Here is a 15,271-nt window from a genome sequence, read left to right on the forward strand (position 1 = left end):
GGCCTGATCTGCTGTGCTTTTCCAGCAGCACTCTGATCTAAACTCTGGTTCCAGCATCTGCAGTCCTCACTTTTAATTTAGTCATTCTTCTCTGAATTGCTTCCAACACACCTACATTGTTCCTTGAATAAGGAAACCAATACTGTACACAATACTCCAGATATACACTCAATGACCTGTACAGGTGAAACAGAATCTCACTACCTTTGTATTCAAATCACCCAGCATGAAATTAATTCTAAATTTTCTTAAGATTCCTAAATCCAGACTCAAACAATAATGATAAATAGCAAGTGATCCAGTATAGATAAATATAAACACAAATTGATCAATTGTAAAAGTTTTGTATTTTATATTAATACTTAAAATAAATGGCTTAGCAATTTTTGTCACCCTATCTGGGCACCATACAAAGTATGCGAAAGCATTCGAGAGGGTGGACAACGATTCAGAGGATGTGGAACATAAATTACCTGGTTAGATTTGAGAGTCTGGGCTTATTCCTTTCACAAAAGGTTGAGAGGGAGTTCCACAGAAGTGTTCAAAATCATGAGATCTGGTCACAGTAAATAGAGAGAAACTATTCATTTTGGTGGAAGGATTAAAAACCAGAGACTACTGAATGCATGCACCCGCTAATTGTTTGGGAGGAGTTTCTGGAGCCAGGTTCCATTTGGGTGGACTAGAATTTGGTAGGTTGGTGGACTGCACTTAGGGAACCACTCCTGCCTTCGGTTAACTCCCCAGTCATGCTCAAATTACTGCAGACTGAAGAATATCCCATCCAAACTGACATCCTACCAGGAGTAGTTCATTATACAGGCTAGCACATTTTCTTCCCAGTTGTAGCTAGAGCAATATCAGCATAGGTGTGATCTGGTCCTTAAGTAGTCATCAGTTGACCACTTTAAGGCTTTAACTAGCATCAGATGATGAACGTCAACCCGATTAAGGCTTATTGTGAGGCTTTTGTGGCGCAGTGGTAGTGTTCCCACCTCTGGGCCAGAAGACCCTGTTTCAAGTCTCATACGCTCCAGTGATGTGTCATAACATGTTTGAATAGATAAATTGAAAACACCTTCATGAAGAGGGTATTTTGAATAAATTTTGGGCCAAAAGAGCATTTCAGTTCAAAACCCACTAAGACTTAGAAAGGGCTCTTTTGGCATAGTGGTAATGCCCATGCCTCTAAGCCAGGAGGCCTGGGTTCGAGTCCATCTGCTCCAGAGGTCAGCAATATCATCTCTGAACAGGTTGATTTATGTGGAAGTAACAAGTATTCAAAGATAATCCACTATTTTTGACTTTCTGGATTAATTTTCCCCTCACCTTAAAAATATGCGTCTTAGCCTTGAGATCCCCCTTTCAAGGGAAAAGACAATTACCCTGAACTCTATCTGTACTCTTCATTATTTTATAAACTTCCCCTTCACCAGTGCTCCAGTGAAAAACGTCCAAGCCTATCCAGCCATTTGTTTTACAATTCAAACGTTTCATACCAGCAACATCCTGGTAAATCTCTTCTGAACCCTCTCCAGCTTAACAATTTCCTTCCTATAACTGGGTGACTAGAACTGGATACAGTACTCCTTAAGTTTTTCCATAATTTGCAGACATACCTATTCCTCTATCGTCCGCAGATTGTTAGAAGGCTTGTAGTACAACCCATCAAAGTGATGCACCGTTCCTATTCCTGAGCTCTACCTGACCTCGCTGGATGAGCCTTTGAAGGTGTCCTCCCCCTCAGCTGTGATATTCTGCCTAATTAGTAATGCAACTCCCCTATCTTTTTTATCTCCCTCTCCATCTCGCCTGAAACATGTAAATTCCGAAACGTTAAGCTGCTTGTCTTGTCCCTGTCTCAACCAAGTCTCTGCAATAGTTACAACATCGCAGTTATATGTATTAATCCAACTCTAAATTCATCTGCCTCATGTTACTCATGCTACTGTTACTCTGCCTCATACTCCTCATGTTACAACAAATACATTTCAGAACGCCAGTCCTGCTGTATTCAGTAACCTCTCCCTGTGTTCTTCCTCTTAGTCTTACTAAACTTAACCTCTAATTCCTCTTCAGTCATTTCACTTGCTCTGGTTCCTGCCTCCCGCCACACGAATTTAAACTAGTTTGCTGAGTGACGTCAGCAAACGTTTCTACCACAATATTGGTGCCCTTCCAGTTTAGGTGCAACCCATCTTTGACATGTCCCAACTGCCCTGGAAGATATCCATATCGGAAGCCCTCCCTCTTATGTATTTAATTGTATTATCTTCCTATCCCAGTCTCACTGGCATGTGGCACAGGTAGTATCTCAAGATTACAAGCTGAGTAAGTCCTGCTTTTCAATTTAGTACTTCACTCCCTGTGCAGGACCTCGTCACTCTTCCTGCCTATGTTGTTAGTACCAGAGTGCACCACGACACCTAAATGCTCTCACCCCCCTTTTGAGAATGTCCTGTGCTGCTGGAGACATTCTTGACCCTGGTCTCAGGGAGGCAACACAATATTCTGGAGTCGCTATTGTGGCCACAGAAAGACATATCTGAGCCCCTGACTATGGAGTTGACCTCTTACTACTGCTTTTCTACATTTTGAACCTCCCTGCTGTATAACAGAGCCTGCTATGGTGCCACCATCCTCTGGTAGGTCGTTCCCCTGCAATAGTATTCAGAACAATATATTTGATGGAGAGGTGGATAGCCATAGGTGACTGCTGCCCCTTCTGGTGATCACCCATCTCTCTGCCTGAACAAAGGGTGCACCATGTCTCTAAATCCCCTGTCTATGAGGCTTTCTGCTTCTTGCATGCTTCTAAGTGTGCCCAATTGCTGCTCAATATATCCAAACAGTCTGACAGGAGCTGGAATTGGACACAATTTCTGCAGTTGTTACTTTTAGGGATGCTCAAACTGTGTCTGATTTCCCACATTACACAGGCGAAGCATACTACCCCTCCAACTGTCAATTTTACCGTCTACCAATTATTTAAAATTAAATATTTTTTAAAATTAATTTATGGATAATTGGCCTTGCAATTGCATTTGTTATTTTTCTGAATATAACATTTCCAATTTAGTTTCTAAAAATAGAGATTTTTTTGGGCAGGTGGAAAAACAGTTGAGTAAAAAGAAATGCAGCAATATAGTTTTGTAACGTAGCAACTAAAAATCACAGATGTTGCTTCTATGGATAACTTCTAATTTATAATTATGCTGTATCTATTCATAACTCTAAATGTTGTGCAAACTTCCAGCATTTATTAACTAAGAATGCAATCATGTTGCCTTGACGATTGGTATTGAAACAAGATGTCTGCTACATGCTGTTATATGAAGAATTTCTGTAGAGATAGGAAACCTCAAAGATCTAATCGAAATGTGTGCAGCAAAGATGAAACCAAACTACAGTAAATAATGTTTATAAATGCGGTGGAGATTAAATAATGTGAAGTGCTAATGTGGAGGCTTCTCAGTTTTTTTTAGGGAAGATGATGTGAAAGCAACTTTGAAGGAGTGAATACACAGGTGGTTGACAGTAGACAATTGAACTATTGGAATGTCATGTTGAAGGAGTAAAACAAGGCATAGAAGTTTGAACATGATAAGGTAGAATTAAGAGAATGAATAGTTGTTTAATGCAGAGACACGGTGATGGCAATAGGGCGGGAGCTTTGTGTTAAAGGTGGCTTTGCGTGAACACCGAAAAGTTTGAAGGAAAGTAGAATTGCATCAGAGTAATGCTCGAAGTTTTGATAACTCAGAAAAATAGGTCGGCATTTTGTGAATACATTCTGGAGACAACAATAAAACCGCAAAAGAAGAAACCCGCATTGCGAGCTCTTTCCATGTTGATGAATCTTCAACAATTCTGACAGTGTAGGTGAACCAGATAATAAACATAATTGACACGGTGATATCTAGCCAATTTCTCAAGTAGACGGCTGATTGATTTGAAGAAAAGCAGAACAATATTGAATTTTGTCAGCTTGAGCAATTTTAAAATCATAGCATGTGGAGAGGCTAGAATCAATTATTTTCAGACTATTGTTTCCTTCCCATCTTGTAACCCACATGCACCACATTTCTGATTTTAGTTTCTAAGTGGACAGTAGCCCAAGTGGTCTTCATAAATATCCATTACAAATACAGTTGAAATTCAAAATCTAAGAGTTGGATGCTGTTAAATGGAATTCACTATTTCCCTAAACAAAGAATCTGCATTCATCCATTCCATTATTGTCGAGAAAGTTCAGCAGTTAAACTTTCATAATCAAAGAATCTGCACTGATCCCTTTCGTTCTGGCCTATAAAGTTCAGCATTTCATAGATCTTCAGCTGTGTCATCAGTATATAGTTCAGTCAGATCCAACAAAAGTTTAGTTTGGTTTGATTTATTTATTGTCACATATCTTGTTACAAAACACAACGAAAAGTGTGCAGTGTTGCTACTCTCCGACGCCATCTTAAAACATAGAAAAACAAACCAAAACGTAGAGTATAAAGGCAGAAAAATGAAGAAATAAAGAAAATGTCCAACTATACTGTCCTTCTTGCTAAGTGCTCCATCGTGGACCATGGGCCAAGTGACCAGGCATGTGTCCACTTCACCACGCTGCTGCTGGAAGCAAAGTCGCCACTCTTTAGTGCCATCTTTTCTCCAGCGACGCTCTTGCTGGACCTCACCAACACAGACACCACTGATGCTGTTAGGTACCACAGTGGCCTAAATCTGACTCTGCTGCTGCCTTTATGAATCTGTGCTGAATGCAGATGCCACCAGGAACCCAAACTTGCCCCCACAGCAGCAGCCATGAGTTAGTCTTAGGATCACCTCAACAATGCAGAAACTGCGGGCAACCAAACTTACCTTCAATGACACCACCACGAGTCCGTGTTGCTGGGCCCACTTGCTGCTGCTGCGACCGAGCTCTTCACCAAGAGGTAAGTAAAATAAGATAAAAGATAAGAAATGAGGGAAGAGAGAAAGAAAAAAAGACAGCAGCGAAAAGAAAAGCAGAAGGAGTGGACAAGCCTCAGAGGTCCTATTCCTCCACCATCTTAAGTTTGAGTAACTTAAGAGCCTGCAAAAGGACATTTAGAAGTGTTGCTGATGCCTTCTCTGCTTACATTTGTAGACTGGGTATCTTCCTTTCCTAAAATTGGGTTAATTCTTGAATGCCAATCTTTGTGATGTCCTTCAGGCACCATGAGGACTGTTAATCCTTTGCCAGCTAATAACAACATTGTGAATACCATATAGCACCAAGAAAAAAGACAAAATGAAGATCTCACACCAGAAATCAGGAGTTAATTATCACCTGTTTACCTATCAAAAGTACAGATAGGAAAGTCTGCTGAAATCTAAGAATTCTGTTCAATAAGAAGTGGGCACATTTAAAACATTCACTTCAAAAATTATCTTCCTCATGGGGTCAAATGTTTGGAATTTGCAAGGAAAATAGGCAAGAACAAGGTTCATCCGGTATTTGTTTCAGCTAAACAGCTGCAATCATATCTCTTGGAGACATGAAAAAATGTCCTTGTGGAAATTGGACCACATGAAGCTGGTCCTCAATAGCTGTTTCAAACAGCCGTTCACCAACACCACATCAGATCTATCTATGCCACAACTATTACCCATTCCAAGTAAAATGTTCAGACATGAATTATTTATAGTGAAGAAATCAGTGAAGGCAGCTAGTCTGTTCGGAGTCAGAGAGCATGTAAAACCCACTTCATGAAGGATGTAGTAGGTTTCTTTTGATTTGATATTCAATGATAGATAAGCATCTAAATGAGCCTTACATAGGATGTGAGGCTCATTTAGATGCCTCACATCCCATGTAAGCTTTGGAATGAATTAAGATAGTGACCAAACAAATCAAAATCAATCTAACTTTCAGATATGAAAGTATTCTTCCTTTGAATAGGTTAAAAAAAAAATATGGTGCAAAAGATGAAAGTGCTCAATAAGGCAAGATTAGAACAGCTGTAATTTCTTTTCCAAAAAGAGTTAAAATTCACCAGCAAGCACATTTGTTTTTTTTCATCTAGTGGTTTGAGCCACAAATTTCTGAGGAATGGCACAGTTGGTGTTCAAAAAGTGTAGTTAAAACTTCATTACAAGCCTATGGCATTCCATATATAGGATTACAAATTGCTTAATCAGATATTACTTTTAGTCAATGATGTGAACACAATATCCAAATGAAAACCACATTAAGTCAGTGTTTCCTCATCCAATAACCTTTACCTCTCGAATCACATTTACAGAACATATTCTCGTAAAGGATGGCTACTCAATGCTAGAGTCCATTCTATCCCAATGGACGAATATACTTTTATGATCACTTGTCAAATTGCCGCATCGTATTTAAAATAATCTAAGAGACAGCCAATAAGTGAATTTCACAAAGGTAGAGGTCAGGAAAAACACTCATTATGTGTTGAAATGTGAATCTCTTGGGCAGCTTGTTACACCTGAAGGACCACATAGAGTAAAGAAGAATGACTTTTTGCAGTTGAAGTTAACACTGGATAATGTCCATCTGCCAAAAGAAAAAAACTGATATAAAGAAAAGGCATTGAGTCTTTCATGACCCTGGGATTACTTAAAGCCTATTTGGTCCTTTGAGATGTAGTCACTGTTGTAAAGTAGGATACATTGCAGAAAAATTCCATACAGCAATGTTCCAGAAACAGCAATGAGATAATGACCTGTTTAACCCATTACAGTCAAGTAGGCTATGAGATAAATATTTGCAAAGATGGAATGAAAGAGCTTTCCCGTCCTTTGCTAAATCATGCATCTTTTAAATCAACATAACAGGAGAGATATCAACATAACATATGTTTCAGCATAATTCAAATGTATAGTGCTCCCTCAACATTACATTGTATCAGCCTGAATTAAACGAATTGTCTGGGATGGGATTTGAAACCAAAATCTTCTGACTCAGACGTAGGATTATTACCACTGAGCCACGGCTCACGACCAGGGAGTAACACAGCAACTCAAATAATATAAGCAAATAACCAATGTCAGCACGTTCAAATCTTTTAAATGAACTACACACTTTCTCATTTTCTTTGTCAATTCGGTTTGTTCCTGCAATAGCTAGAGGGTACTGGAATGCAGCAATGATATGAGATGACAGTTGTACAGAGGACTATAATAATTAACCCCTTAATACTGCAATAGCCCATTTGAGATGCCAAAGCTATGTAAAGTAGCTTCTGGTAAAAAAATAAATTTCTGCTGTTTTTTATGGTTATGCTGGATTTGTTGGTGTTCCAAACATAATATGTTTTGAGAGGTCAATAAGAGTTAAAAGTTGAATTAATTTCTCTTCCTTACTATCATGCAACAGGAAGACAAAGAATATTACTTATTTTGTTCATGTTGCTTAAACTAGAAAAACCAACTAAAATAGGGCAACCAATTAAATTTGGATATGTGTACAAAAGAAATAAACATAGGTATCCAAAATAATTTCAGAAAAGTTTCTGGTTTGATGTTTAAATTGTAATTTAAAATGTTAAATTATCTAAAGTTCTTCAAACTGATATTGGTTCGTTCAGATAATTTAGCCTTGATGTGGATAAACATTAAACTGAGGATTCCATCGACATTTAGACCTCATTACGCTTAAAATTATTTTTTCAAACTTACATGGAGAGATTGAAGAATTGGTTATACGTTGCAATATTCAATACTTAGAGTCATAGAGATGTACAGCACGGAAACAGACCGTCCTGTCCAACTCGTCCATGCCGACCAGATATCCCAACCCAATCTAGTCCCACCTGCCAGCACCCGGCCCATATTTCTCCAAACCCTTCCTATTCATATACCCATCCAAATGCCTTTTAAATGTTGCAATTGTACCAGCCTCCACCACGTTCTCTGGCAGCTCATTCTATACACGTACCACCATCTGCATGAAAAAATGGCCCCGAGGTCTCTTTTATATCTTTCCCCTCTCAGCCTAAACCTATACCCTCTTAAAGCTTATTATTTTAGAATAATGGTATCTACACAGTATGATCAATTTAAATGTGAAGAACAGTGTTTACATTTTAATGCAAATTGTTTGTGTTAGAAAACTCCTCAATTATAGTTATTTAATAGATTGTTGGATATTGGCTAGACACTCACTGGAGATGATAGTTTGTGGTGCAGTGGAGCATGGAATCATGGCACTCAGTTATGGCACAAACATACAATGCAGCTGATAGATGATAATGCTATTAATGGAGGGTAAACAACTGCCATGAATAAGAACACTTAAAGCATATTAAATCATGTTCATCAGTTGATTTTTTTAAAAACAAAATCACATTTGTACAAGTTGCAAATTTACCTTAAAATTAATTTTAAAATTAACAAAAACTACAACATTTTGAAATTTCGAAGTACTCCATTGACATTGATGAGCTAATTTAAAAAGGTTTTAAGCAATAATACCCTAGCATACCTTGCTATGAGGATCCGCAAACATCCTTGTGAAAATTTCACACAACCTTTTCAATTCAACACGACTGTTGAAGAGAATAATAATTGATTAGCTAACAATACTGTACAACTTAAAAACATAATGTAAACTTATTAATCTCCTTACCTCAATGTCCGTTGGTTTTTCAGCAAATTTTGCAAGCCCAGAAGACCCTCTTTCCTTTCTGAAAAATTGGTGCTTGCACAGCGGTTAAGGACCTCAGCTACATCTTCAGTCTGTCGCATATATGTAGGGATGCTGCCATTTCGAGAACTGTAGGAACGCTCAGAGCAGACACTGGATGCATCGCTGTTGGCATCATCATCAGAATATATTCCATATGATTCATACCTTCTCCTTGCTGGCTTTTTCTGTAATGTAACAGGATTTATTAGGCATCTTCACTATTTCTATGTTAATATTCCAACAAAATAAATTAATGATTGAGAATTAATTCATTTTTTCATTTTACAAAGGTGATGTGAAAGCAATAATTATTTAAATCTTTGTTCTTTTCATTTGCTTTGTCCTCTGTGACAATTAATTCATTTTAGTATTCAGCAAAATAAATGTCTGCAAACTGGTGTAACTTTATCAAAAGATATAGGATGGAAATTACAGATAAGCTTTCTATACTATATCTTTATGTTTAAAAATTAAATTCAAACTCCTTATCTAAATGTGCAAAGCATTTACAATAACATAGACAAACGCGTGTCACAAATCAAGATTAATGGTTTAATTATTGAGTTATGATTATCAGAGGACCAAGAGTAAAAAATAAATATTCAAGGGGAAAAAACATTTCAAAAGGAGAATTAACCATGACAGTTGAGGATGACAGTGGTCAGCAGTGAAAAAGGATATTCACAAGTCAGAATAATCACATATTCAGAAATCACTAAGTAGAATCAGTATGGGTGGACATTAGGGGTAGGAAGGCTAATGTCACTAGTAGGCGTAATTTGTAGGTCATCTAGCAGTGGTTATACTGTTGGACATAGCATTACACAAGAAATACTTGGAGCATGTAACAAAGGCAATGCAAAAATTTGAAGATTTTAATCTTCATATGGTCTGAATCAAATAGACAAACATGATATGAAAAATGAATAGATTGAATGGTTTATGTGATAGCTTTCTAGAGCAGTGTATTGTGAATAAACCTATTGTGTAACTGTGCAGAGTTTCTTCGTAATTTTACAATGAAAGATTCTTTGAGGATAAAGTGATCATAATACAAGTGAACTCAATATTAAATGTGAAATCAACACTCTTAGTGCAAGTACAAATCTTAAATTTAAACCCAAATTCTTAAGTATAAGGGAAGAGCTGGCTAAAAATCATTGGGAATCTAAACACAAAAGTGTACAGTGATAAGTATATTGTGTGGAACATTTAAAGAAACAGTTCAGAAGTTTAACAAAAATACATTCCACTGAAAAAACACAAAATAAGCATAATAAATACATACTGGCTGACTGAGGAAGTTCAAGAATCCTTGATCTTTTTTAAAAAGCTTAAAATGTGGAAAAGAATTATGTAAACCTGAAGATTTGAAATGTTTTAGAAATAAGGAGCCACCTAAAAATAGCTCGCAGAGGAAAAATAAGTGACTAATTTAACCAGAAATATAAAAACAGATTGCAACAGTTTTTACAAGCATATAAAATGGTGATAAACTAAAATAAATGTTGCTCTCTTAAGAGGTAAGAATAAATAATCATGGGAATGAGGAAATGGTAGACAAATCATTTTGTGCCTGTCTTCATGCAGAATACACACTTTACATACAACAAATACAGGATAGTCTCAGGGCTACAAAGGGTAAGAAACTTAAGGTAATTTATATTAGCAGATATAAAATACTGTTGAAACATTAGGGACTAAAGCTTTACCAATCTCCAGAACCAAATGATACCCATGATCTGAGGGTTTTAAAAACAGATTGGATGCAGTTATAGTCATAGAATCATAGAGATGTACAGCACGGAAACAGACCCGTCAGTCCAACTTGTCCATGCCGACCAGATATCCCAACCCAATCCAGTCCCACCTGCCAGCACCAAGCCCATATCCCTCCAAGCCATTCTTATTCATATACCCATCCAGATGCCTTTTAAATATTGCAATTGTACCAACCTCCACCATATCCTCTGGCAGCTCATTCCATACACGTACCACCCTCTGCGTGAAAAAGTTGCCCTTTAGGTCTCTTTTATATCTTTCCCCTCTCACATTAAACCTATGCCCTCTAGTTCTGGACTCCCAACCCCAGGGAAAAGACTTTGTCTATTTATTCTATCCATGCCTCTCATAATTCTGTAAACTTCTATAACTTACTAACTACACCCCTTGGCCTCCGATGCTCCAGGGAAAACAGCCCCAGCCTGTTCAGCCTCTCCCTGTAGTTTAGATCCTCCAACCCTGGCAACATCCTTGTAAATCTTTTCTGAACCCTTTCAAGTTTCACAACATCTTTCCGATATGAAGGAGACCAGAATTGCACGCAATATTCCAAGAGTGGCCTAACCAATGTCATGTACAACCGCAACATGACCTCCCAACTCCTGTACACAACACTCTGACCAAGAAAGGAAAGCATACCAAACATCTTCTGCACTATCCTATCTACCTGCGACTCCACTTTCAAGGAGCTATGAACCTGCATTCCAAGGTCTCTTTGTTCAGCAACACTCCCTAGGACCTTACCATTAAGTGTACAAGTCCTGCTAAGATTTGCTTTCCCAAAACGCAGCACCTCATATTTATCTGAATTAAACTCCATCTGCCACTTCTCAGCTCATTGGCCCATCTGATCAAGATCCTGTTGTAATCTGAGGTAACCTTCTTCGCTGTCCACTACATCTCCAATTTTGGTGTCATCAGCAAACTTACTAACTATACCTCTTATGCTCACTACACTGGTTGATGTACTGGCTACAATGATCCAAAGTTCCTTAGACTCTAGAATGGTCACATCATTTTGAAATTACCAAATGTATCAGCACTATTCATGAGAAGAGAGAGAGAGAGAGAGAGAGAGAAAAACAAGGAACAAACAAAATAGGCACAGATATAGACCATTGGGTCCTTCAAGCCTGTTCATCATTCATGATGATCAATCCTGATCTGTTTAAATTCCACATTTACATCTAACAAGGGTAGATTTCCTTCTCTTACCTCACAAGAATCTATTCACATCTACCCAAAAATATTCACTGACTCTGCCTCTACTGCTTACTGGAGCAGAGGATTCCAATGTTGCTTAATCCTGTAAGAAAAAAAATCTCATCTGTCCTAAAAGGGCAACCTTTAAGAGCCACTAATTTCAGGGCTCATCCAGAAGAGTAAACATCCTTTTCATGTTTACCTTGAGTAAGGACTACATTTTCTTTTTGGAATACAACATTGAAAGTATGGACACTGCTGTGCTGCAGAATATATTCTAGGTGTGTTTATTGTTTTTTTTCACCTAATTTGAAAGTCAAAAGGTAGGGCTATGTGGTTTTCACTTACTGGTAGCAAAAGATTATGTAACTTTTGGAGCAGCTGAACTTGATATCTTTGGAAGAAAAGCAGGCACCAGGTACCTCGGAGTTAATAAGCTGTCTAGCAGCAGTCTTTGGATTTTAAGTTCCCATTTTCACAAAATGGGAAGTGGCAACTGAGCACAGACCTCCATCAAACTTGTGAGCAAATGAGCCTTCTCTCTCTTTCTTATGCTCTCAGAGTTCAAAAAGAATAATTAACTCATGCAAAGACCTAGTTCCATCTGACTGGTGAGTGAAATAGGGATTTTATATTGCTTTGCTGTCAAGTAGATATAATTGCCAAAATGCAGAACTGTGAGAAATCAACCTCATTCCACCCTTGTGGTGTGGACTCTTGAACCATAGAATTTGTTCTTTTTGCCTTTTTTTTTCCAACTATGATATTTCTGCAGTTATCTGTCTTCTCTGTCCTATTCATGAATGATTGTGCATGAGTTTGGATTTAAAGGGGAAATATTTTACATTTGCATAGTAGTTATTACAGAATTTTGGTATTTGTTAAAGGATAAGTTTGTTTTAACAAAGTGGATTTTTTTTTGTTTATTGACAAAATATGGAGTGAGTTTCTTTTGTCTTAGATACCAATCAGGGAAATTAGTCATCTTGGTGATGTAATTTATCATTTATACATTTGTGATATCTTATTAAGTTGCGGATTTACGCAACCATGTACACTGTCCAAAGACATTTGTGAAGACCATTCAGAATCTTGTACATGTAAATCTAGTTACCCCTCATTCTTCTAAATTCTAGTGAAAACAAGTCCATTCAGTCCAACCTTTCCTCATTAGATAACTTGCTCATTCCATGTATTAACCTAGTGAATCTCCTCTGAACTGCCTCCAGCTTATTTCCATCATTCCTTAAATAAGGAAACCAAAGTTATGCAGCATTCGAGGTGTAATAACACCAATACTTTGTACAACTGAAACCTCATTTACTTTTATGTCCAATTTGTCCTGTAATAAAGGATAGCATTTCATCAGCCTTCTGAATCTCTTGTTACATCTGTATGGGTGAATTATGCACTAGAATAGCTAGATCCCTCTGCATCTGAGAATTTTGCAGTTGTTGTCTGTTTTTCTTTATTCTTCTAGCTAAATTAAACATGCCCATACTACATCCCATCTGCCACATTTTTGCCCACTCACTCAATCAATATCAACCTGCATTATTCTCATTCTTCCTCTCAATAGACTTTCCTACCTATCTTTAGTGTCCATTCCAAACTTGGCGACCATGACCTCATTCGCCTCACCCCAGTCACTGATATAAATTATAACAAGTTGAGGCCTAGAACCCTGCAGGGTTCCTCTCATCACGTTTTGCCAATCAGAAAAGATTCATTTATGCATGCTCTGTTTTCTGACAGTCAGCTAATCTCTATCCATGCTAATATATATAATCCCTCCATCAAGAGCTTTAACTTTCCACAAATGCTTTCTGGAAAACCAAGGACAGTACATCTACAGTTTAATTTTTATCCAGAGCATATAATAATCCTTCAAAGAACTCCAATAAACTGGTTAAACAGGATCATAGTTTTGCAAAACCATGCTGAATCAAGCAGGGAACAGCAAGCCAGATAGCTTGCGAAGAGTCATTGGGAATATGCTGGGACCTCTTCTTAAGGAAATGTTAATAGTTCACATAGAAAAACATACAATGATCAGATAAACTTAACTTGGTTTAATGAAAGTGTGACGATGCTGCTCCTTTAACAAGGTTATGTTGTTCTTTTTTTTTCAAAAGGGGTTATAAAAGGCAAAGGTTCCGATTTGTCAGGGATAAGGCCACTTTGCTTATGGCTAACAGATACTGCCTAAGGGACAGTCAGGGAAATCAGGGAAAAGGGCTTTCAGATTTAAAATAAAATTTGTACAATAAAAGGGGAGTGTAAAGTTCTCCCAGTTCAGGGATTTTTCTAGTTTGGTTTAGTCTTAGCAAGCAATCTGTCCAAAGCTGCTGGTTAGAAACTGCCGGGGATAGAGAAGCAGCTACAGTGAAAAGAGGTTCCATGCTTCAGAGAATCAGGAAGGCAAATTCTATGTTGTCACTCTTTGCAATGGGATTGGAGTACAAGTCTAAAGAAATCTTTCTACAATTGTACAGGATGTGGCAAGAACAAATGTGGCATACTTGATACAGCTTTGTTCTCCATATTTAAGGAAAAACGTGTCTGCACTGGAGTTTGTACAAAGCTAAATTCAGCTAATTTGTTTCTAGTATGAAAGTATTATTTTATACAATGATGCTGAGTAAATTGGATTTAGAAGAATAACAGGAGATTGTGTGGAAACACAAAAGATTCTAACGGTTAGAAGCTGAGTGCTTCTTTTTCCTGGCTGCAGAATCAAGAACAGAGAGTTGGGATGGGGTGGTGGGTTCTCAGGACAAAGGGCCAAACATTTGGGACTGAGATGAGGAAAATTTCTTCACTAACATCTCTAACTCAGACATTTGACTCTGGGATACACAGTTTGTGTCCTTTCAGGCACTAAAAGGATATATGATGTGAGTGAGAGGTATAGCTAAGACCATTGATAAGCCGTAATCATATTAAATATATCAGGCCGAAGGGGCCATATGGTCTATTACTACTCTTGCTTACGTTCACATGACACTTACTAACTGCAGTGCTATGATTTCAGCTTAAAATTCAGTGAAAGCAGCACTCAGGGCATCATTGTTCTTTTAGAAATTAGACAATTAGCTGCAGAACTGAAACTAATGAAAAATAAGCTTTTTTTTAAAAAAAAAACACATTTTTAATTAGGGTTTGAGCTATAGGGAGAGGCTGAGTAGGCTGGGGTTATATTCCCTGGAGCATCGAAGGCTGAGGGGTGACCTTATAGAGGTTTATAAAATCATTAGGGGCTTGCACAGGGTAAATAGGCACGGTCTTTTCCCTGGGATGGGGAGTCCAAAACTAGAGGGCAAAGGTTTAAGGTAAGAGGGGAAATTTTTTCATGCAGAGGGTGATGCGTGTATGGAATGAGCTGCTAAAGGAAATGGTGGAGGCTGGTATGATTGCAACATTTAAAAGGCATCTGAATGGGTATATGAATAGGAAAGGTTTAGATGAATATGGGCCAAATGCTGGCAAATGGGACGACATTAATTTAAGATATTTGATTGGCATGGACGAGTTGGACCGAAGGATCTGTTTCTGTGCTGTATAATACTATGACTATGGCTCTATATAGGATGATGTTTCACT

General features: G+C 37.8%; 1 protein-coding gene across 48 annotated transcripts in view; it reads right to left on the reverse strand.

The window, feature by feature from the left end:
- Window positions 1–15,271, reverse strand: part of clasp2 (cytoplasmic linker associated protein 2) — a 328,546-nt gene that overhangs the window by 99,891 nt on the left and 213,384 nt on the right. For all 48 annotated transcript variants that reach the window (XM_087986123.1, XM_087986122.1, XM_087986097.1 and 45 more), the window contains 2 exons: window positions 8,624–8,868; window positions 8,480–8,543 (listed from right to left, as the gene is read on the reverse strand). In XM_087986123.1, coding sequence (XP_087842249.1) covers window positions 8,480–8,543; window positions 8,624–8,868 — 309 coding nt within the window. The remainder of the gene's footprint in view (window positions 1–8,479; window positions 8,544–8,623; window positions 8,869–15,271) is intronic.

The sequence above is a fragment of the Chiloscyllium plagiosum genome, unplaced genomic scaffold, assembly GCF_037043375.1.
Source record: "Chiloscyllium plagiosum isolate Xiang-an unplaced genomic scaffold, Cpla_swu_hap1 HiC_scaffold_4, whole genome shotgun sequence".
Lineage (NCBI taxonomy): Eukaryota > Metazoa > Chordata > Chondrichthyes > Orectolobiformes > Hemiscylliidae > Chiloscyllium > Chiloscyllium plagiosum.